The sequence below is a fragment of the Sander lucioperca genome, chromosome 11, assembly GCF_008315115.2.
Source record: "Sander lucioperca isolate FBNREF2018 chromosome 11, SLUC_FBN_1.2, whole genome shotgun sequence".
NCBI classification, from domain to species: Eukaryota; Metazoa; Chordata; class Actinopteri; order Perciformes; family Percidae; genus Sander; species Sander lucioperca.
This window is the reverse complement of record NC_050183.1, coordinates 26,522,260-26,544,759: the sequence shown is the minus strand read 5'-3', so window position 1 is coordinate 26,544,759 and position 22,500 is coordinate 26,522,260. Positions and strand designations below refer to the sequence as shown.

General features: G+C 44.5%; 2 protein-coding genes across 6 annotated transcripts in view; one reads left to right on the top strand and one right to left on the bottom strand.

Annotated features, from left to right (window-relative positions):
• aasdh (aminoadipate-semialdehyde dehydrogenase) overlaps positions 1 to 6,420 on the top strand; it is a 13,814-nt gene extending 7,394 nt beyond the window's left edge. Inside the window, exons 8-14 of the mRNA XM_031311703.2 lie at positions 1 to 41; positions 126 to 238; positions 1,437 to 2,148; positions 2,238 to 2,401; positions 3,555 to 3,680; positions 3,795 to 3,926; positions 5,445 to 6,420. The exon at positions 1 to 41 is cut by the window's left edge and continues 290 nt beyond it. Coding sequence (XP_031167563.1) covers positions 1 to 41; positions 126 to 238; positions 1,437 to 2,148; positions 2,238 to 2,401; positions 3,555 to 3,680; positions 3,795 to 3,926; positions 5,445 to 5,837 — 1,681 coding nt within the window. The 3' untranslated portion in view covers positions 5,838 to 6,420. The remainder of the gene's footprint in view (positions 42 to 125; positions 239 to 1,436; positions 2,149 to 2,237; positions 2,402 to 3,554; positions 3,681 to 3,794; positions 3,927 to 5,444) is intronic.
• Positions 6,421 to 6,916: 496 nt separating this feature from the next.
• The window catches only part of cracd (capping protein inhibiting regulator of actin dynamics), a 25,701-nt gene continuing 10,117 nt past the window's right edge, over positions 6,917 to 22,500 (bottom strand). For 2 of the 5 annotated variants that reach the window (XM_031311704.2, XM_031311705.2), the window contains exons 2-9: positions 16,070 to 16,238; positions 14,550 to 14,682; positions 14,305 to 14,460; positions 11,428 to 11,643; positions 9,102 to 11,292; positions 8,263 to 8,453; positions 7,995 to 8,157; positions 6,917 to 7,567 (exon numbers count right to left, since the gene is read on the bottom strand). In XM_031311704.2, the coding sequence (XP_031167564.1) occupies positions 7,407 to 7,567; positions 7,995 to 8,157; positions 8,263 to 8,453; positions 9,102 to 11,292; positions 11,428 to 11,643; positions 14,305 to 14,460; positions 14,550 to 14,591 (3,120 nt within the window). In that variant the 5' untranslated portion in view covers positions 14,592 to 14,682; positions 16,070 to 16,238 and the 3' untranslated portion in view covers positions 6,917 to 7,406. Of the gene's footprint in view, positions 7,568 to 7,994; positions 8,158 to 8,262; positions 8,454 to 9,101; positions 11,293 to 11,427; positions 11,644 to 14,304; positions 14,461 to 14,549; positions 14,683 to 16,069; positions 16,239 to 22,306 lie in introns of all 5 variants that reach the window. The other 3 variants (XM_036007531.1, XM_036007532.1, XM_036007530.1) reach the window with 3 other exon arrangements.

The window sequence follows — 22,500 nt, the reverse complement described above, 5'->3', positions numbered from 1 at the left end:
CACGCTGGTGCTGGTCCCGGCCCTGTGCGTGACTCCTCACGGTGAGCATCGGACACACAGTCGCCGCTGATGAGAGACGATAACGCTTCACGGTTTCACTTACCCTTCTGTTTGTTTTATGGCAGGTAAAGTAGACATGGGAGCACTTTTGAAAATATACCAAACACAGAGACGGCGTTCAGAGTCTTCAGGGGGGGATGTCACCAAACTGAAGCAAACTCTGCAGTCCCTGTGGCAGGTTGGCCAGTTTTCCACTACTTTGACAACACAACTCCACATCTAAATACTTCCTGATAGGGCTGCACGATATGAGGAAAATATGCGATAACGTTGTTGAATATTGCTACAACGATATCACTCGCGATAAATAAACAGATATTAAAGTGTGCTCAGTTCTGCTGCTTTCAGAAATTCTGCTAAAATACAACAAACTGAAAGGAAACCATTTTCAACGTTCTTTTATTGAACAAATTGAACATTAACCCTCCTGTTGTCCTCGGGTCAAATTTGACCCATTTTCAAAAAGTTTGTACATCAGAACATTTGGTTTTCTTTCAACCAAATTGTCAAAAAAAAAAGTAAAATAAATCAATTCAGTACTTTGATTAAATTTGGGTGTTTTATTCACAAAAGAAAATTGATAAAAGAACGTTAAAGTGACAGAAATGTTGGAAAAAGCTTCAAAAACGTGGGGGGGGGGGGACACAAAAACATAAAATAAAGCGCAGGAAAAAATAGACAAAATCGTCGGGAAAAGTGACAAAAGGGTCGAAAAAGACGACCAAAACGTTGACGAAAAAAAAAGTTTTCATTTGAAATTTTGACCCCGAAAAACAAAAAGTTGCATGGTCGACAGGAAGCATCAACACGAGGGTTACATTGAATTAGAAAAGGCGCCACTAAAAACAGAATGACAAAGTGCACTTTTCTACTGAGATTTCACCAACTAACTAAGACATATCTTTGTCCATCTTGTCTATCTTTTGCGATATGTCGGCGCCTTTTTGCGATGCGTTTGATATCGCGATGACGACAAAACAAAGGATATATAGTGAAGCCCCACTTCCCGGTTTAATTTGTCGCCTGAATATGTATGAACTGGACAGAAAATAGGGCTGCACGATATGAGGAAAATATGCGATAACGTTGAATATCTCGATAAAGATATTACTTGCGATAAACAGATATTAAAGTGTTTCTTACTTTATGCCTTTCTGCTGGTTTCAGTGCTCTTCTAAAACACAACAAATGACTTGTTGAACTGTTGAAATTGGAACCACTACAAAACGAACGAGTTACATTTGAAAGTACAGTTTTCTAACACAAAACATCACTGAGTGTCTTTTGCGATGTGTCGCAGCCTTTCGTGATTTGTATATTACGCCAGTTGATATTGCAATGACGATAAAAAAACATATATTGTGCATCCCTAACAGGAAACTCTAGGTCTTCCTGAAGATGCGACCATTGATGAGGACTCCAACTTCCTGTTGAGTGGAGGAGATTCCCTGAAGGCACTCCACCTGTGCGAAGACATCCTCGCTGCTGTGGGAGGGACTTCACCGGAGCTTTTGGAGGTTCTGCTCGACGGGACCTTCTCTGACGTACTGCGCCACGTCGCGAGAGTAACACTGACGCCGCCGCTTGAGAACAGCCAGTCATCGTCCGAGGCCAAGAAACGAGACGCCGACGCTCCCCCTGTGGCGCCGGCCAAGAGAGAACGCACAGAGTCGACGGCAGCAGAGAGGGCACAGGGAGAGACGTGGGCTGTTAAAGTTGTCAGACGAGCGGGTGAGGTGATGGAATTGCAAACCAGAAATCCAGAGGCAAGTAAAAACATCCAGGCTGATGCACTGGGAGAAAAGAATTCCAGTAAGAACCGCAGAGGTGATGTTCTGGGCCTGAGCCTGAGCCTGAGCTGGTCCTCCGACACAGGCAGATGTGTGGACGCCTCCCCGGTGCTTCTAGTACAACACCGGACCGATCTGAGCTCAGACGAGGGTAAAAGGACAGTGTTCATCGGATCCCACTCACACAGGATCCAGGCTTTAGACCTGACCGACGGGACGCTTCTGTGGGAGCGAGTTCTCGGGGACAGAATCGAAGCCTCGGCTGCAGTGTCTCACTGCGGAAACCTCGTGGTTATAGGTCAGTATCGTTACAATATTGTGTGAAAACATCTGACTGTATGTCATTGTCATTGGCCTTCAGGATTTATTTTTTGGGATTTTTCCCAGGTTGCTACAATGGCTGTGTGTATTTCCTGTGCGCTGCGTCTGGAAAGACGCGGTGGACGTTTGAGACGGGAGACGCCGTGAAGAGCTGTCCCGCCGTGGATCCCCTCACAGGTCTGGTGATAGTGGGCTCACATGATGGGCATGTCTACGCCCTAGACCCAAAGGTAGGAAGATTTTAATTTTTTTCTGGCCAGTGTTTGTTGGCCACTTATTTCATGCAGTTTCATGTTGGGGAAACAGCTTTACTGCCAATGACAGGAACAGGATTAACACGTTTATTCACAAGGCTAGTTAAAGCTAACCTGACTCCGCCAGATGGATTGCTTTACATTTTCTCGGTATATCCATCTGGGAACTTTCCGTTGGAGAACTTTTGGGAAAGGGCGAAAATACTGGTAAGCTGATTGGATAAACCATCTGTCTATCACCACCTATGTTGGTGATAGACGGGAGAAGAGAAAAAACATCTTTTCCTCCGAGAAAAGCCTCCAGTGCCGTTTTTTGCTCTTCTTTCAATGAAGGAATACTTTCTAATTCGGATAAAACTTGCGCTCATCTCATCTGTGGAAGCCATCATGTTGTTTAGACTGAACAGTCGCTTCTCATTGCGTCACACCTAAACCCGCCTCAAAACCAACGCTGATTGGTCGGTCGTTTGGCGAACGGCTCCAAATTTTCTCTGTCTCAAGATGCCAGACTGATCTGCGAGTGGAAAACTGGAGCTCGCAAGATCAGGACGGTCTCACGAGGCTAAGTTAAAGCTGGGGTAGGCAGGTTTATTTTGGGTGTAATTAGGCAAAAAATTCCATTATAATCTTTCAGCATATTGTTATTCAAGTGGTCTGAGAGAAAACTAGACTTATGCATCGCCTCTTGGCTCAGCCTAGCTTTGACGGGAGACTTTAGCCAATCAGAGATAGAGAGCAATCCAATTGGCTGTTCTGTGCATGCATTGCCTGTGTGACAAAGAGGGGAGAGCTGCAGGAAGAGGCCTCACTCTACTTCAAATTCTGGCGTTTTTTGGGGCAACCTCTAGCTCACCCAGTAAGAACGTGCACCCCATGTAGGCTGAGTCCTTTGCAGCGGCCCGGGTTTGAGTCCGACCTGCGGCCCTTTGCTGCGTGTCATCCCCCATATCTCTCCCATACTTTCCTGTCTATCCACTGCTATCAAATAAAAGGGAAAAGCCCCAAAAAATAATCTTGCGTTCTGCTCACTGCAGCTTTACCACACTAGTTCCCCCTCTGGGAATAAATAAAAAGTTATCTGAACTAGTAAATGTGGAGAAGATCAAGGTAAATGTACGTGTTCTTTTAGGTCCAGCAGTGTGTTTGGAAGCGTCACTGTGGGGGTGGAGCTGTGTTTTCCTCCCCCTACCTCCACGCCGCACTCAGGCAGCTGTACGCCGCGTCACTGGGAGGTCACCTCCTCTGTCTCAACCCTGTGAGTGAAGACAATACCAAACTTCAATAAACTATTGTGTCATTTTGTTCACTGAGGGACATTTTGAGACGGCATACACTTTGCTGTCTGATAAGTGTTTTTTCCTGTCCCCAGGACAGTGGAGAGGTCCTATGGTCGTACTGTAGAGACATCCCGTTCTTCTCATCACCAAACGCCTCCTCTGGTCACGTGATGATCGGCTCGGTGGATGGAAACATCTGCTGCTTTAGCAACACAGGGACACTGGTGAGAGGCTGCTGTATTCCTCCACCATGTACTTTGTTAGAGTGCTTTAAACGTGCCAGACACAACCGGTGATCATGGGTGTTGCCAGGCCTGAAATCTTAAAGGGTAACTTCGGTATTTTTCAACCCGGACTCTATTTTCCCATGTTGAAATTGGTCTAGTATTAAAGCATAACTCTCGCTAAAATGCAACCTAGGGTCTTTTTGTGAATGTACCAGAGTCAAACTTTCGTTTAAAAGCATAATTAAGACGGAAACGCCACTTTTAAGATTTTAGCTCAAAGTATCACCAGGGGCCCTACACATGAACTCAGCATTGAGAACATTGTTTGTGTACCCAGAGTTTACTAAAAGGAAAGGTTTTGAACAACTCACTTTAGCAGTTGGTTTTTCCGCTCGCCCCATCTCGCCAGTCAAAAAGAGTCGGTCCTAAATATGCTTTTAAATGAAAGTTTGGCTCGGGTACATTCACAAAAAACCCTAGGTTGCATTTTGGCGAGAGTTACGCTTTAAGTGTTTGACAACATTATGGAAAGGATCCCTACAGAGGTCGACCTTTTTGTTAAAGAGTAAGATTCTTTTTGTTTGACATGAAACAGCCCCAAAATCACCATCACCAAACCCACCAGACTCCATTTAATAAGCAGTCATTTTATCATCGTAAAACACACTTCGTTCAAAGTCGACAGAAAATCAAACTATTAAAAGTCTCTTCACCGTTCCAACAATCACCACTCTGAAATAAACGCTTAATTCACCCATTTACATGTAAAAGTATGCTGGCTCTATACATGCTAAAAGTACTGATTATTTCAATAGAGTCTGGTGAGTTTGGAGATGGAGATTGCTGAGCTGTTTTGGCTAAACAAAAAATGATCTTACTCTTTAACAAAAAGGTCTATCTCTCTAGAGATCCTTTCCTTATTGGTGTCAGAATAACAATCTGAGCAGCAATTTTGGTGGACGGACATTTGTCCTTTTAAAGTTACATTGCAGCCCGGTTGGCAGCTGCCAGTTACAGCGTTCTTGCTTAACCCTTGTGTTGTCTTCCCGTCGACCATGCAACTTTGGTCAACATTTTGTTCTTTTTCTACACTTTTCTCAATGTTTTTTTTTTTCCAATGTATTTTTTTCACTTTTTTCCAATTTTTTTATGAAGTTTTTGGCGATGTTTTTGATGTTTTGTCACTTTTTCCAATTTCTTTTGGTCACTTTTTTCAGCATTTTTAAAAATGTTTTTGTCGATTTTTTTCTTGCGTTTTTGTAGCTTTTTCCAACATTGGTCATTTTTTTCAACGTTCTTTTGTCATAGTTCTGATATAGAAAGTTTTTGTAAATGGGTGCAAAATTTGACCTGTTTACAACAGGAGGGTTAATACTGGACCGATTTCAAAGATTTTTGTTCACATTAGTCACTTGGACAACAAGGTAAAGGGTCCAGGTTGAAAAATACCCAAATAACCCTTTAAGGATCACAATTTTTGAAAAAGCTGTTTTTGAAATGTGTGTTTCTTTGCAGGTTTGGCAGTTTTTAACAAAAGGACCCGTGTTCTCCTCTCCGTGTGTCACGGCAGACCAGCAGAGGGTTCTGTGTGGATCACACGACGGCTGCCTGTACTGTTTGAACTGTGCCGACGGCTCTTTAGTTTGGACTTTCCAGACCACAGGGAAGGTGTACTCCAGTCCGTGTGTGTTTGATGGCTCTGTCATGGGCAAAAGGGGGGTTCTGGTGGCTCTGGCCTCCACAGACGGCACAGTGTGGATCCTGGATGGACAAGAAGGACAAATGCTGGCCTCAGTAACTCTGCCTGGGGAGCTGTTCTCATCCCCAGTGGTGCATGAACACTCTCTCGTAGTCGGGTGCCGCAATGACTATGTGTATTGTTTAAAGCTGACTGTCAAAGAAGGATAAGATGTATTTCTGCACATTTTTTTATAATAAACACTGATGGCTTTTATATCTGTGTCAGAGCAGAGAGGGTGCTTTGGGAATTACATTTTTAATTAAAGTTCAGGGAAATAATGAGTCTTTCGGTTCAGACATCAGTATTTAATTTACATTATTCATAACATTTTGTGTCTCTTTAAGAATATTCTCATGAATATCTCTAAGTGCGACAAAAAAAGTGCAAATAATACCAAACATTTTTCTTGTTACATATAACACTGCGTACACTACACTATTGTGCACGACCAACGTTAGAAACAAAATGACTCTTTCGTTAGAAACAAAATGACTCTTTCTGACCGCAGCTCTGGTGACGTCTCTGACTTCCATACATACAGATCATTAAAAGTGAGTGGCAGGAAATGAGAAATGCTGGAGGTTCTTTTTTTTTTTTCTTTCACAGAGGAAATGCTTACATTATTGTGTAAGATCATATCACATTTACGAGGAAGTGATGGCCTACAAACACGAGTGTGTTACGGGAGGACGGCTACGAGAATTGTATGTTACAGCAAGCAGGTGTTGCGTCTGTCTCCTTTAGCAAAGCAAAAAAAATAACAAAAATCCAAATCACAACATCACACAGCTGTGAGGATCATGTGCAGTTCACTGTAAATGCCCGGTAACACTTGTGGTCTTCAGTGCTGTGTTTAGGTGCACCCACCGTGCGATTATGACAGATTCTAGGTTACGTTATAATGGCGTACAACAGCCTCTTTGACAGCTATCACAGTCGTCACGGACACAGTAAGAATTTTTATGCAAAGGTTTCGAGTATGAGTAAAAAAAAAACAAAAAAGAAAGGCATGTCATTTGTACATGACAAACAAGGCTCAGAGAGGAGATACAGTATCGATTCAACATAGATAGATCCGCTGCTTTACATAAATAATACCAAACAACTGTACGCTTCCATCGGCTGTCGAGAAGCTGTTGTTACTGGTAGCCCTTAAAACACAGTTCAGACAGTTACCATCTGTTTGATTACACACCGTCATATGTCAGAGCTTCACCTCTCTACTAAAGAAGTGTTTCACTATTTTATGTGTTGAGTGATTGATTTATTTACAACCATGGGGACAACGTTGGCTACAAAATGAAAAAAAATAAAATAAAATTGGAGTTGGCTATTGCAATGGCCAGCCGTGGTTGTGATTGGCCGCTGCCCCCCCCGGACTGATTGTTCTATCTGTGGGACGTATACTTTGTGTACAGTATGTGCATGCGCACAACAATTGTTAACATATATCTGTGCGATTGTATTGGAATATTTGAATGTGAAGCGCACTCTAACATGATAATAGTACCAGCCAGTGTGTGGGTGTGTGGGGGGAGGGGGGGTACAAGTTGTTGCAGGAGCTTTACTTGTTTCACAGACAGGAGCGTTTTCATGGTTTCATTTTTTTTTTTTTTTTGGGAGGGCAGGGATGGGGTGATGGTGACTCTCTGGGTGCTTCAGAGTCCGTGGGCAGTGTGCAGTCTGAATGCAGGCCAGAGATCAGTTTTAAGCTGGAGTGTGTGGGGTGGGGGGTGTTATTTGATGATCTGAGGACAGTCGCTCCAGGCTTTGGCCTTTCGCTTGGCCAGAGCCAGCCATGCCGGCTCCGTGGACACCTGTGGGGAGTCACTGGAGGGGAAGCGCTTTGACACCTCCTTGACAGCAGGTGGCGACGGTGTAGAGTCTGCAATCTCAACTGACACAAATCAAGCACAATAATTAGTTACAAATCTATTTGTTACGCCACGCAGCCTTTAAAGGCTCTTTTTATTAAAGACGTTTAATGAAACAGATTTACCTGCAACTGTTACCTTCATTATCAATTAGTCTTCAGATTATCTTTTCTATATATATATATATGGTTTAAACGTCAGAAAAGTGTAAAAATAAAATGCCCTTCGCAATCTCATAGCGTTTTTTTGTTGTGATTATTTAGTCACCAACAGTCCGGACAGAACAAAAAAAAGCAGCTCATCACATTTCATAATTTCAGCATTTCTTTTTTTTTTCGCATTTTCACTTAATAAAAGAGGATTATTAAAGTCATTAAGTTATTAAAGTATTAAAGGAATACTCATCTCAGCAATATATAGCTTTATAATTTTAGATGCACAGGTTCTTACCAGTGACAGAGCTGGGTAAAGTGTTGGCTTTTTTCAGGTTTTCTCTGCGCTCAAATCGTCCCAGGAGGCTGTCGGGTCTCTTGGGCTCCTCTGGCGTCTGAGGTTTAGAAGAAGGACTGGAGCTCCCGCTTCCTTTGCTCTCTGTGGGGCTCACCAGCATGACCTGCCGAAGAGATCAGTGTGAGTGGATGAGAGGAAGAACACTGTCAGATTATGTAAATATCTGAAGAAACATTAAAAAAAAGTGTGTATATCTTGGGGCACATACGCTGTCTCTCTCTCTTGCTTGTTTTTCAGCCAGTTTTTCAGCTCTGTGGCTACGACGGTCCTCTCGGTTCTGCTGCTGCTCCCTAAAGCCCTTCTGCTTCTGCAGAGCCAGTGTGATCCATAAGGGCCCGGTCTCCTTCTCCTGGACCTTCGCACTGTCCAGTGAGTGCCTGCTCTGTAGCGATGGTTTTTCTGAAGGACATATTGACATATGAAGGGCATATTGAGATATTATCTGTCTGGACTACTGCAATGGTGTCCTGTCTGGACTGCCCACCAAGGCCCTTAGCAGACTCCAATATGTCTAGAACTCTGCTGCCAGGGTTCTAACCCACACAAAGCCCTGGCAGCATATCACTCCCATCCTCCAACAGCTCCACTGGTTGCCAGTCAAGTCACGCATCACCTACAAAATCCTCCTGCTCACCTACAAATCTCTCCATGGACTCGCACCACAATACCTCACAGATCTCCTCCACCCCTACCCTCAGTCACGTTCCCTGCGGTCCTCTGACAAGGACCTGCTGGACACCCCCCGCACTAGGTTGTGGACTTTTGGGGACAGGGCTTTCTCTGATCGCATAGCATTTGTATCAACTCATTTGACATGTGGCTTGAATGTTAACGGACGTTCATTAATAGAAAATAGTTGCATCTATAGTTTTTTTTTTAACCGTACAGTCCTTCTCATCCAACTCTCGGCCAAGAAAACGAATTAGCATTATGCCCAAAATGTCGAACTATTCCTATATGTTGGTGGTAATTTATGAAAAAAAAATAAAAAATCAAGAATTCCTGATTTGCACTAACAGCTGTGTGCTTGATCATAGTAACACTGACCTCTCTTGATGAGCTCTGTCTTTCTGTCCGTCTTCTCTCTCCAGGGGATGTTAATGGACTGGAAGAAGGATCTCTTCTCCTTCGGCTCCTCTTCCCCTTGGACCTGGCCTTGGCTGCACCGGTGCAACTGGGCCACCGCTGAAGGTTCCTCGCACCGGTTGATCTGCTCCTGGCTGGATGTCTCTGCAGCCCCTGTCCTCTGGATCCCGGCATCACCGGGAGGCCCATGGACCGCCTTAGGTAGCGGCGATGGGGGAGGCGTAGGGGCTGCTCCGCTAGGTTTGGGTGACGTGGTTGGTCTTCGGTAGACAGGTGGCTTGGAAGGCACTTTCTCCCCCTCGCTGTGTGAGATCGGGCTGGTAGACTTACCCGGTTTAGCCCGAGGGACGGCGTGGGAGGCGGATGCATGTAAGAACTTGCCGGCTGCGCCTTCTTTCAGAGGCGATGTAGGAGTTGTGGATTTGTCAGAAAAGACAGAGGAAGCGTCGGAGTCTGGCTCAATGGGGGTGAGAGGGGAAGGGACGCCGTCGAAGCTGTCCCCGGCACTGTACCGCTTCTTCCTTTTCTCGGTGGACTGTTCGCCGTGAAAGCGTAGGGAGTAGTTGGTCCTCCTCAGCTTTATGCCAAAAGGCGAGGGCTTGTCCTCACCGTCCTGGCCTCGGATCTCTCCCTCCTCTCTTTTTTCAGACACCTCCGTCTCCCTCTGAGCTGTGCTCTCCAACTCGGGCCCCTCAGGTTTGGCTCCGGGGCTGGGAACCAGGAAAGAGGGGAGGTCTTTGGCAAACACACATTCCTCTGACCCTCTTTCCACGATGCGGACGGTTTTACTCGTCCTGTTCTGAGGTTTAGAGGATGGAGCTGGGGCCGCTGCGGTGGGGCTGACAGTCCGAGTCGCTTCCTCTCCTGCTTCCTTATCATCTGCACCGAACACCTCAGAGTTCCTGTTTGAATCTCCAAACTTTTTCTTCGCAGGGGTGATGGAGAACTTGGCGCTGGCAGACATGGTCTTCCTGAGGTTCGCGTGGGAGAACGCAGGCGGTTCGTCACTGCTGGTCTGAGGCTGGTTCTTGCTCGGCTCTGGGTACTCGTCGTATTTCCCCTCCTCTACCCCCTTGAATATCTTTGATCGGATGCTGGCCCATTCTGCCAGGACGGACTGGTCTGTAGAGAACGAGGACTCGTTGAGGGATTTGGTTTTGCCGGACTTGCGGTCCGGTGAAGTCTTGCTCTTGGTCGGCGGTGTTCCCTGGGCTTTTTTATCCTCTCCCAAACCCAGCAGAGACTTGCAGGCCGTGTCTTTGATGTGGTCTAAGTTGACCGCTGTCCCACAGAGCTGGGCGCCTGTCACTAAGATGGCGGTGTGGGGGACATATGGAGACATTAGCAGGCTGGGGGATTCTAGGCCTTCAGAAGAGGAAGCCTTAGCGCTCTCTCTTTGCTCCACTGCAGCAACGCTCTGGTGGCTGGGAGCCGGCGTAACAGGCGTCAGGTTTACCTTCTGGAACAAAATCTGTTTTTCTCCAGAGGAAACTTTGAAAGAGAATGGCCTCTGTCTTTCCTCCATCTCCCTCCAGCGCAGCTCCTCAGCTCTCCTCTGCTCCTCCTCCTCCTTCCTCCTCCTCTCCTCTGCATCCCTTCTTTTCTTTTCTTCAATCTCCCGCAACCTCAGCTTCTCCGCTTCCTCCTTTTTCTTTCTTTCCTCTTCCGCGAGCTCCTGCTGCCTCCTTGCTTCTTCCTCCTCCTCCTCTTTCCTCCTCTGCTCTTCCAGTCGTCTCCTCTTCTCCTCCCGCTGTCTGTGCTCCTGCTCCTCTCGCATCCTCCTTTCCTCCTCCTCCCGCCGCTTTTCCTCCTCTCGCCACCTACTTTCCTCTTCCTCCCGGATCCTTCTCTCCTCTTCCTCCTTCCTCCTCCTCTCCGCCTCTTCTCTCCGCCTTTGTTCTTCCTCCTCCTCCAGTTCCCGCAGCCTCAGCTCCTCTGCTGCTCTCTTCCTCCTCTCCTCTTCCTCCTGATGGAGCCTCTGGTCCTCCAGCTCCCTCTTCCTCCTCGTCTCCTGTCTTTCCTCCTCATGGAGTCTCTGCTTCTTGAAGCTTTCCAGGGACTCAACCGAGGCCCTGCGCCGGTCGTCTGTGGAAACGCCCGCCACCTCGAGGTCCTCTTGCACCACACCGGGAATAGATACCTCTTGGAGGTCCTGGGAATGTGGAAATATGATTAGCTCCCATTTTTCTTAACCAGAACAAAAGGGTAGGAAATGTCACACAATAAACCAACAGCATGCTAGGACACATTTGAGGCAACTCAAAGTTTGACTTTGGCTGTGGCTCACCTGTGTAAACCGCCGGTGTTTGCGGGAAATCCTCTGGTTTTTGGGTTTGATGGACAGTTTGTGCTTGGCAGCGGTGTTGTCTAGGCGAGGAACAGACTGTGGAACGGCATCCAGATCGATGGACTCGATAGTACCAGTGGGCGGAAGAACTCGTTTGGACCTCGGTGACTTTACGGGGGTGCTGTGTGGTCCGGCTTGTTGAGCCCCCTGGACCTGCTTCAGTCAGAATAACAGAGCTTTTATTAAAAACTGAAACACATCTGATCGTAGTCCTAAAACCTTAAAAGGCGTACTCCATCAATTTAGCATTGCACTTTTATATGACACTGTTAGACTCGATGCAAAAGAACCTTTTTTATTCCACTCTTGTTCCTTGTCACACCTGGCACCTACATTACCCATAATGCAACTGCGACCGCAAACAGTTCAGTCAGACATTATTATAAATCCTACTGCTTTCCTTTGCAAGACACGCCTGCGTAGCATCAAAGCACTAGGATTGGCCAGGCGTGGGCGCCCAGATAGCTCAGTTGGTAGAGCGGGCGCCCATATATAGAGGTCTACTCCTCAATGCAGAGGCCATGGGTTCGACTCTGACCTGCGGCCCTTTGCTGTAGGGCTGTGTATTGGCATGAATCTGGTGATATGATACGTATCACGATTCAATATATTGCAATATATTTTGATACTGTGCGTAAGGCGATATGTTGGGATTTTTTTTAAAGTATAATTTTAGAAAAACTAATATTTAAAAAAAGACACGATGTGCATAAAAGTCTAAGAAGTTTACTTTAGGTAAACAATTCAGTACACAGAAAATCAAACTGCCAGTTTGGGATTGTGGTTCACAGGTTCTTAGTGAGCTAATGTTTATATGCTGAAGTAGAACAAAGTCATAGCTACGTTGTTAGCTTCTAGCAAAAAGTCAGGCACTGCTAGACACTGTTAGGCAAGGACACTAGTGGTGTGTCTCAGCATAGCCATCTAGTGGTAGGGGGTTTAAACACAACATAAATGTGAACCACTGTCTTACATGAATATTTTTGCACGTAAACTAAAAAAATAAAATAACAAAAAATGAATCGATATTGTGTTTTTGAAAATCAATACAGTATTGCAAAATAAAATATCGCGATACTCAAGTGTATTGATTTTTTTCTTACACCCCTACTTATTGCATGTCATTCCCCCCTCTCTCTCCTTTCATTTCTTCAGCTGTCCTTTCAATAAAGGCCTAAAAATGTCAAAAAAATTATCTTTGAAAAAAAAGATTGGCCAGGTGTCCATGCTGGTGCATTCAGGTCCTCTACCATGACCAATGGGCTATCCTGACCCTAACCACTGAAGGCCAATGCCTCACCTCAGCCATCTGCCTAAGCACTAAGAACACTTCAGTTGGAGATTTGGGTGTATTATGCTTGTAGCGGCTAATGTAGTCTCAAGCAGAGATGAAGAGTGGGCTACAGAACAGATGTCTGTTAAGCTCACTTCTTTCTAACTAACCCAGATTATTATATGGGGGATTATTATTATTACATTTCAAAAAACATATTTAGTAACCAGATTTACATTTGACACGTTTATCTAATTTTTTTCGTGGTGGTAAGCACGTAATGGGAAGCATCTATACAGAGGTTGGGTTTAGGAAAAGAAGAACGGGGAAAGGAAAAGTCACACGTGGGAGACGGCCGCGGTCTCTGGGGGACGTGGGACAACAACAGGACGGTTGTGTTTAGGAAAAGAACAACTGGGATAGGAAACGTCACACGCGGGAGACGATCCCCAGTCTCCGGGGTGAAAGTCCTGTGTTGTTTGACCCATCCACCCCCCCAACCAACCTCCCTACGCGGATATTCGATATTCGGCATTTTATACTACTCGCTACCGTAGTCGTGCTGTGATCACGAAAGATGCTTCCCATTGAAATACATTAGTTTAAAAAACGTGCTGACAACCACAAAAAAAAAAACGATATAAACCTGTCTGTGTACACAAATAAATAGATTAAATAACGTGACCATTTCACAAACTGCCGTGAGACGGGTTGCATAGAAACACAGTAGTTTAGCCCTGTGGTACAAAACATATCTATTTATATTTACATTTATTATTTCATGTACATAATATTAATGTGTGTGTGCGTGTCTATATGCATTTGCTTCTGAATTTGTGTGTTTTCACACCGTGCCATACATTAAAATCAAACCTCCAGGCTTTGCAAAAGGGCACGAAACCCGGGAAAAACTTTTTTGCAAATATGCAGTAGTAGTTCTCAAGACCTATAAACAGACTTTGATGTGTAAAATTGGTGGATTTCCCCTTTAACAATTGACCCAAACTGCCATCAAAATACATTAAAGGTCCTATATTGTAAAAATATTGAGATTTCCATGTCTTTTTTATTCTAAAAGCAGGTCGAGGTGCTATGTTAATACTGTGAAAGTATCAAAATGCTCAATCCACAGAGAAATGCACACAGCCCGTATTCAGAAACTGTGCCTTTAAACGAGCCGTTCTGGACTTCTGTACGGTTGTGATATCACAACTATTTATATTTTATTATTTAAAGGTAGAAAGTGTCGCTACAGTGCCGTTACAGTTATTCCCTGGCTGCAATGACGGTGCAGTGACTCCGAGATCCGGAAACGCTGACCAATCAGAGCTGACTGAGCTTTTAAGGAGGGGGGCTTAAAGAGACAGGCGCTAAAACGGAGCGTTTCAGACAGAGGGTGAACACAGGTATATTCAGACAGACAGTATGAGAAAAATAATGTGTTTTTTGAACATTAAAGCATGTAAACATGTTCTAGGAGAAACCCAAAATACAAGTATGAACCTAGAAATTAGCACAATATGGGACCTTTAAAATGTTGTTACCTTTGGCTCTGTGTCCGCTGGCTCGGCTTCTACCTGGGCCACAATCTTCAGAGGACTCCGGGGAACCTCTTCCTCATCTGAACTTCCCTCATCTCCTTCACTTTTTCTCAGAGAAGGAGGCCTCTGGCCAAACTTTATACCTTGTGCTATCTGCCTCTGTTTGACCAACAGAAAAGGTTGCATGTTATGTGTGTAGACAGAAGATAACTGTTCAGCCACTGAGTGTACACCTCTACAAGGCCCACCTGCAGATTCCTAACTTTATCTGAGACGTTTTCCTGGGACATGCTGTGATTTAGACCAGGCTCGGTCGCCGGCTCCTCTGGGATAAAGATGCTGTCGTGTGAGAGAGCTCGAGATCCGATGGGATTCAACTCCCTGCAGACAAATAAGAGCGTCTTCAGTGTTACAGTGCGTCATTACTGCCAGTCATTCATTTATTATGATAGGGCTCTCCGTAAATCATTTCACACAAAGAAATATGCACTCACCTAAATGATTATTAGGAACACCTGTTAATTTCTTGTTAATGAAATTATCTAATCAACCAATCACATGGCAGCTGCTTCAATGCATTTAGGGGTGTGGTCCTAGTCAAGACAATATCCTCAACTCCAAACTGAATGTCAGAATGGGAAAGAAAGGTGATCTAAAGCAACTTTGAGCGTGGCATGGTTGTTGGTGCCAGACGGGCTGGTCTGAGTATTTCACAATCTGCTCAGTTACTGGGATTTTCGCGCACAACCATTTCTAGGGTTTACAAAGAATGGTCTGAAAAAGGAAAAACATCCAGTATGCTGCAGTCCTGGGGGGCGAAAATGCCTTGTTGATGCTAGAGGTCAGAGGAGAATGGGCCGAGTGATTCAAGCTGATAGAAGATTAACTTTGACTCAAATAACCACTCGTTACAACCGAGGTATGCAGCAAAGCATTTGTGAAGCCACAACACGCACAACCTTGAGGCGGATGGGCTACACCAGCAAAAGACCCCACCAGGTACCACTCATCTCCACTAAAAATAGGAAAATGAGGCTACAATTTGCACGAGCTCACCAAAATTGGACAGTTGAAGAATGGAAAAATGTTGCCTGGTCTGATGAGTCTCGATTTCTGGTGAGACATTCAGATGGTAGAGTCAGAATTTGGCGTAAACAGAATGAGAACATGGATCTGTCATGCCTTGTTACCACTGGGCAGGCTGGTGGTGGTGGTGGTGTAATGGTGTGGGGGATGCTATCCTATCAATATGGGCCAACATTTCTAAAGAATGCTTCCAGCACCTTGTTGAATCAGTGCCACAAAGAATTAAGGCAGTTCTGAAGGCGAAAGGGGGTCAAACACGGTATTAGTATGGTGTTCCTAATAATCCTTTAGGTGAGTGTATAACCTCTTTACACACCAGCAATTTCAGCACATCAACTAAAGGCTGAAATGGTGTTGAGTCTTTCAGAAGCTGTATTTGAGCAGAGCCTCACCCTTTTCTCTACAGATTGTGCAACCACAACTTTGGAAGCTTTCGTGAGAGTGAGTTTAAAACACTTTCATTTTTCTGACAGTGAAAGAAATCTGATAAGAAGCTAAGTTGTGTCTCGGCTAAAAATCTTTCTGGAAATTCAAAACCTTCCTGTATGGGCGAGAAATTATTAACAAGATGTGTGGTTGCAGCTTTTACCAGAGCTAATAAAATGACAGGAACACAAGCTCAGTTTCATTTTGTATAACTCAGGCAAATGTGTAAAAAATGAAACTTTATCGGTGTAGTTACCTCAGATTTGAATTGGACTCCTCATCGTCAGAAACAACTCCATTGCACACTTCCCCAGTAGAAAAACTCGCCTTTAGCTCTGCTCCATCAAACCCCCCCTTGGCCTCCCTCTTCTTCTTCTTCCCAAAGAGTCGTCTGAAGGGCTGGAATTTGCCCTGTCGCTTTCTCTCTGTTGGCAAAAAACAATAGATGACATCCACAGCTACATGCAATGAAATCATTCATATTTATATCTCACCCTCGGGCTAGATAACGAGCAGGACAGTGTCTATGGGCGTGTACTTTTGTATGCACGTGTGTAGATAATGAAATGCAATTGATTGAATTAAAAGAAAATCAATCAAAATAGCAGATGGAATGAGAAGAAAACCTTGGCTCTTTGGTTCATACTTACTTGTATTCAAAAAGGAAGTGGGAAAGATAAACAACACACAGAAAAGGGGAGCACCCACAGCCGCAGCAGCTTTAGAGGAAATGGTGAACAAATCGCTGAATTGCTGACTAAAAACAGGCAACACAAATCCACGGTTGGTCCCGAGAGAAAGGATAGCAGGGTAGATCCACAAGGACATCCTGGCTGTCCCCGTGGCCCCAAGAAGTTTCCATCAAATGTGTGACTCATTTCCAATTTGACCTGCAATATTTTAATAGATAAGAACTCTACAAGATGTGCACGTGTGTGTTATCTGATGCAAACTAAAGGAAGGAAACTGTCATTATTACATAATGACACACTGCAAATCACTCTGGCAGATTCCCTAATCCATCGACTAGTGAGGCAATCTCTTCCATGTCAAATTAGTATGGAACAATAAAATAAAAGGAGCAATGTGCTGCCAAAAATAAAAACGTGTCCTGACCTACGTAATAAAACAAAGCAGTTGGTAATAAACCCCTTTAGTGCTGGTTCATGAGGAAGTCATGGACCAAAGTTATGAAACTAACTTTTGGACTTTTGGTCGATATCTTCATTTCCTCATGCCCGAAAGTTATAAACTCTCACACATAAGCTAAACTTTCCCATGAGTAAAGAGAAAAACATCGCTTTGTTCTCTCCTCGGGATCCCAAAGATGAGAGACTGTTGACATGATGTCATTTCAAAATGTAAACGGATATCTTTTAGCTCAATTTCAAAATGCAATAAAGTGTGTTTCTCAGCACTGCTGTGTGTGTCTACGTCATTCTGGCTGCATGTTTTGTTTTTGTCCGTGTATCCGTGTACTTGTGGCAGTCCGATGGGTGAACTAAGTGGGTGAGGTTACAGAGCGACAAAGCTACTCTACACCGCTGTGCAGACAGCCATTCTCAGGGCTCCGTGGGTATCCCTTTCAGAGCTATAAGTAGCAACTGGTGTGGGATTTCACTTTGCATGCTGCTCACTGCACCCGAGGCATCATGGGAAACGATACAGTAAACTAATTTCCCCACGTAGATCCTCGACTCTGAAATATGTCTATTTTTGCGTGGGAGAGTTTAATGTGTGTGTGTTTGTACTATATATAGGCTATTGACAAAGATATAAAGAATGTGGGAAGTATTTGTTATGATTCTGTCTTTCATTTGTTCCATAGACTACAGTATTAGGCTATGGTATTAGCCCATTTATGCGATAATGTCATCCAGAAACCATGTATCTCCACAAGGCAAAAGCTGTGACAGGGACAAATACAGTTGTGACGGATACCACAGTCATACAGCATGCTTCCATTTTGTCCACACTTGGTTTCTTTTCTGGAGTTTTCTTTTGTAAATGGCACCAGTTTACCACTAACTTAAACAACTTATGAACCCTTACTTCCAGTGCTGTACTTATGTATGTATATCTTCTTTACTTCCACCATCCTTTTTCTCTCTCTCTTTTTTTTTTTTTTTTTTTTACTGTAAAGCAATAGTTTGACATTTTGGGAAATACAGGTAGGCTATTCACTTTCTTGAGAGTCAGATGATGAGATTGATACCACTCTCATGTCTGTCTGCTGAATACAGCCAGCAGCTGGTTAGCTAAGCTTAGCGTACATTCTGGAAACAAGAGGAAACAGCTAGCCTGACTGTCCAAAGGAAACAAAAATCCGCCAACCAGCATCTCTAAAGCTCACTAGTTAACACGCTATGGGCCCTATTTTAATGATCTAAGTGCACGGCGTGAAGCGCATGGTGCAGGTGCGTTTAGGGCGTGTCCAAATCCACTTTTGCTAGTTTGACGGCGGAAAAGAGGGCCGTGCGCCAGGCGCATGGTTCTAAAGGGTTGTACTTAGTGTCCTTATTAATTCATAGGTGTGTTTTGGGCGTAACATGCAATAAACCAATCAGAGTGTCATCTCCCATTCCCTTTAAAAGCCAGGCACGTTTGGACCTTGGAGCATTGCTATTATGATGGAGGATTTTCACCGTAATATTTTTATTTGTAATCTTCTGTATGTGTGTGTGCTGCTGTGCTTCCCTGTGTGTGTAACAAGCATAGTGTGTGTGCTGTGCACGAGCCTAGGAGCATTTTACTAATGGTCTGTTAAAATAACAATGAAATGCTGCGTTATTGACTTTAGACCAGGTTTTTGTTGGTCAATGGAGCCATCACTTCCCGCTGCCTCAAGATATCAATACACCAAGAATGCACCTGAACACATCTCCCTGTAAGACCAGCACGCCCATGGGTGCACAGATGGGTGCAGGTGCATTAGCTATTTAAACGGCGCGGGCGTTGGACGGGAAATTGACAACTGCGTCGCTCTTAAACTAGCAAAGACACTTGCGTCGGGCTATGTGCTGCGCTGCACCGGGTGCAAGATAGGGTCCTATATCTTGTTTGTTCGAACCAAAAACCCAAGTGTAAATATGACACGTTGTGGTTTTACTGGGGGGGGTGCGCAGTGCTAAACCAGTGGAGATTCCAAGAAGTCACTGCTCCCAGACAAAAATTTGTCCAGCTGTTGTTTTCACACCTATTTTTTACAGATTTGAGGTTTGCTAGAAACCTTTAGAGGTGCAGGTAGGCAGATTTTGTTACCTTTGGACAGAGCCAGGCTAGCCGTTGGACTGAACTCACTTGGGAGTGGCATCAATTTTCTCATCTAACTCTCCACAAAAAAGAACTGCTTATATGGTTAGAGGCAGCACTTTCACTGTTGAGGTTAAAAGTTGGGTCACAGTCAATATTTGATAATCCTATAGTTTTTTATATGGAAATAGGGTTTCCTTTTTATTTTTTCATGATTGTCAATTCATATTTAGGACCTTGATGTTTACATCAGCATAGAGATCATTATAAGGTGGGTTAGCTATACATGTGTCAGTTTTATGGAAGGACTTAAAAAAAATATATGCAATAGAAATATATATTTGTGTAATTCAGTGTGTGCAGATTTAAGATTGTGTAAGGCTTTATCCATGGTATTGCATTTTTTGTTATTAACAAAATTCAGTGTTTTTAAAAACAATTGAGAAATGTGTTTTTACAGGGCACTGATGAAATTAATATGCTCAATACTCTGTCAAACCCAATCGTTGTCTGTTGTGCAGTGAGTAATATTATGGTATGGCACTGCTGTTCTGTTTCCCTGCAGAATGCTCTTCCAGGATCAGTGCCCCGTCCAGTGTTTCTACTCTGGTACGAAGCCCATAATGCACTGCCCTGGGCATGCTCACACACTCATGCGTGAAACGAGAAAGGACACGTTTCTGCAGCATAGACAACTCAGCAGCAGCAGCCAACCTAACGCTGGGGTTAACTCTTGCTTCCTGTGTTCTTGCGGTGCAGTGTTTTGCGCCTGGTCCTCTGGACTCAGACCCCTGCTGCTTGTTCATTCTAGTCATCTGAGCAGGGAATATTTCACATCCGGTGAACGCACATTAACTAGCTCGCAGCTAAATAAAAAAACAAACATCAGGAGGACGGCTCAGAAGACCTGCTTTTGAAATCTACTTATTCCACAAACAGATGAAATGTGCACAATGCAGAAGCTCACTGTTCTAATAACAACACAGCCAGCAGAGTAACAGGCAGTGCTGCAGAGTAAATTAATGCATTTCCTCTTTAATGCAACGTCATAATGTAGCACTGCTAGCTGTTCCTGCAAGTTGAGCCATCACTGGACAATATTCTGCACTATGCATACTTATTTATTCATCACTCTTTGTCATCTGTATATCTGTGTTGATATACTGTCTGTTTATATAAGGGTGTTTGTGTAAATATGTTTGTTTTATTACTATTATTATTATTATTTCTATTTATTAAACTTTATGTATATTTTTTTCTCCTATGTCTACTTAATGTGTATTTGTGTTAGTCTGATGGGTGTACATTTTGTTCTTTTGAGCTGCTGTAGCACAGGAATTTCCCCAGTGTGGGATTCTGGGATCTGCCTTATTAACACTTACTTATTATAATTGACAGTATTTTCTTTTCTTTGCACCACTAATCAGATTATTGATGGGATCGAACAAAAGCGAGTAAAGAAGAGATCGAAGAAGGCAGAAACATGGAGCCAGCACACCACAAGCACTATGTAAAGGCTCCAATCAAACCCATCACCACAGCATGCAGTTCTTAAAGAGACAGTGAAAAAACAACTGAGGCTAGCAGAGGTATTATCATCCTCATGATGTGAACACTGAAACTGCTTTGATACACTGTCTCTTTAAGATGTCCCCAAAAGCACTCTTTTTTTTCTTCTTCCTGTTTACCTGGGCCTTTGGATTCCGTTACCTCTAAAAGCATGTCATGCTTAGTTTCCGTGGCGTCCGTTGCCATGGTCACTGCACACCTTGGCTGTGGTGAGAGAAGAAGGAAGCATGCGGATGCTGTTATCATCCTTACTGCAGGGGGGGTTGTTGTAAAGATCCTAAAGGAGCAAGTGTGAGCGTTTTGTCAAGGGGAGAAAGAGACAGCAGAGAGATCAGGAAAGGGGCACTGGCTATTTACAGTGCTAAAGCTGCAGTTGGACTTCATGTCTTGCTTTTTGTTTTGCTCGCCAACCCCTGTAGCATTATCCACCAAAAAGCTTGGCTTTGTTAGCTCTTGCAGAACGGCTCTTGGTGATTGGGGCACGATAAAGCCTCGGCATGTTTTCAAAGCAAAATGAGCCCTCTGAGGCCACTCCGTTGTGGCTTGTTGATGTAGAAAAGGTGGCACTAAAAAGTCAGCTGTACATCTGAAATGACAACACACAGCTAAGATGCAGATAGTGCCAACATTACAAATAAAGAAAGACTTGTAGCAGCTGAGTTGAACATGTTCACTTGGAGCAGGATGACCCTTTGTTACGTCTAATCATAAGAGACCCACAGCAGAAATAAACACACATAGAACCTCCTATTTGCATCTCATAAACTGACAGCAACCAACAAACCTACAGACCCCTTCCGGGGCCCTGAACCCCGCCTCCTCAAACACCTGTCTGCAGCACGTCGGCTGAGCCAGAGGTTTTCTGATGTACAGCGGGAAATGTGTGTGTGCTGTGTGAAACCACAAGCAACCGGGCTGGCAATATTAAACCAGAGAGTGTGAGACAGTACTGAGAGAGCCGGAGAGAGGCCCGCCGTCTCCAGTGGGATCAGCATGACGCGGGCTTCCTTCCTCAGGGTGACAGAGCCTAACAGACTCTCTCAGAAATGTCTGGCCCCAAAAAAGGCTCTTTGTCCTGCCAGCAAAGAACAAGGAGCAAACAAGCGTGTTGGGTAGTCAGGGTGTGTGAACGCAGACAGACTGTATGTGATTGTGTCTGCTGGTGTAAAGAGAGATATTGTGGATTCTTTGTTTGTCTGTTTATTTGTGTGTTGACTGTGCTTGGCTGCAAGTCCTAATGTTGAGCAATGTTGTCTGTGTGCTAAGAAGCCAGTGTGTGATGTGTTTTTTTTTGTGTGTGTGTGTGTATTGGTGTGTGTGTTTGCAGTCGAATTGCTGCAGCGGACAGACTTGGGCAGCAGCTAGAGATGGGATGAGAGAAGCACGAGGAGCAGCCATGTGCTCTACGGAAGCAGAGAAATGCCTTTGACAAGGATACAGCTGCATTATAGTATGGCGGGCGGCATAACACGATGCTGCGTCTCAGCGCTCTTGAACGAGCCAGCAGCTCAACATCATTCCATGGCGACACAGCTCTGCCTCAGAGCAGGGCCGGACAACTACCAAAGTCCAAAGGCATGGCTTAGTGTTGCAGCGGCCAAGTGCCATAACCTCACAGCACAAGTAGCTTGCTGACAAAGCAGACAGACGAAGATGGCGGAGCCGTGTTTACCTATTTCAGCTGCGCAGCTCGAGATTGCTGCGCACCACTGCAGTAAAACTTTAGGGAACATCGATCTGCCCTTTTGCACAAAGCTCGTTTCACCCAGATGAGCGTCGTCGCTGCCTCCGTTGCGGTTTAGGGAGAAAACGGTGAAATACATACAGAACAGAGACAAAAACAGCAGGTTTGGGTTTGTTAGGTCT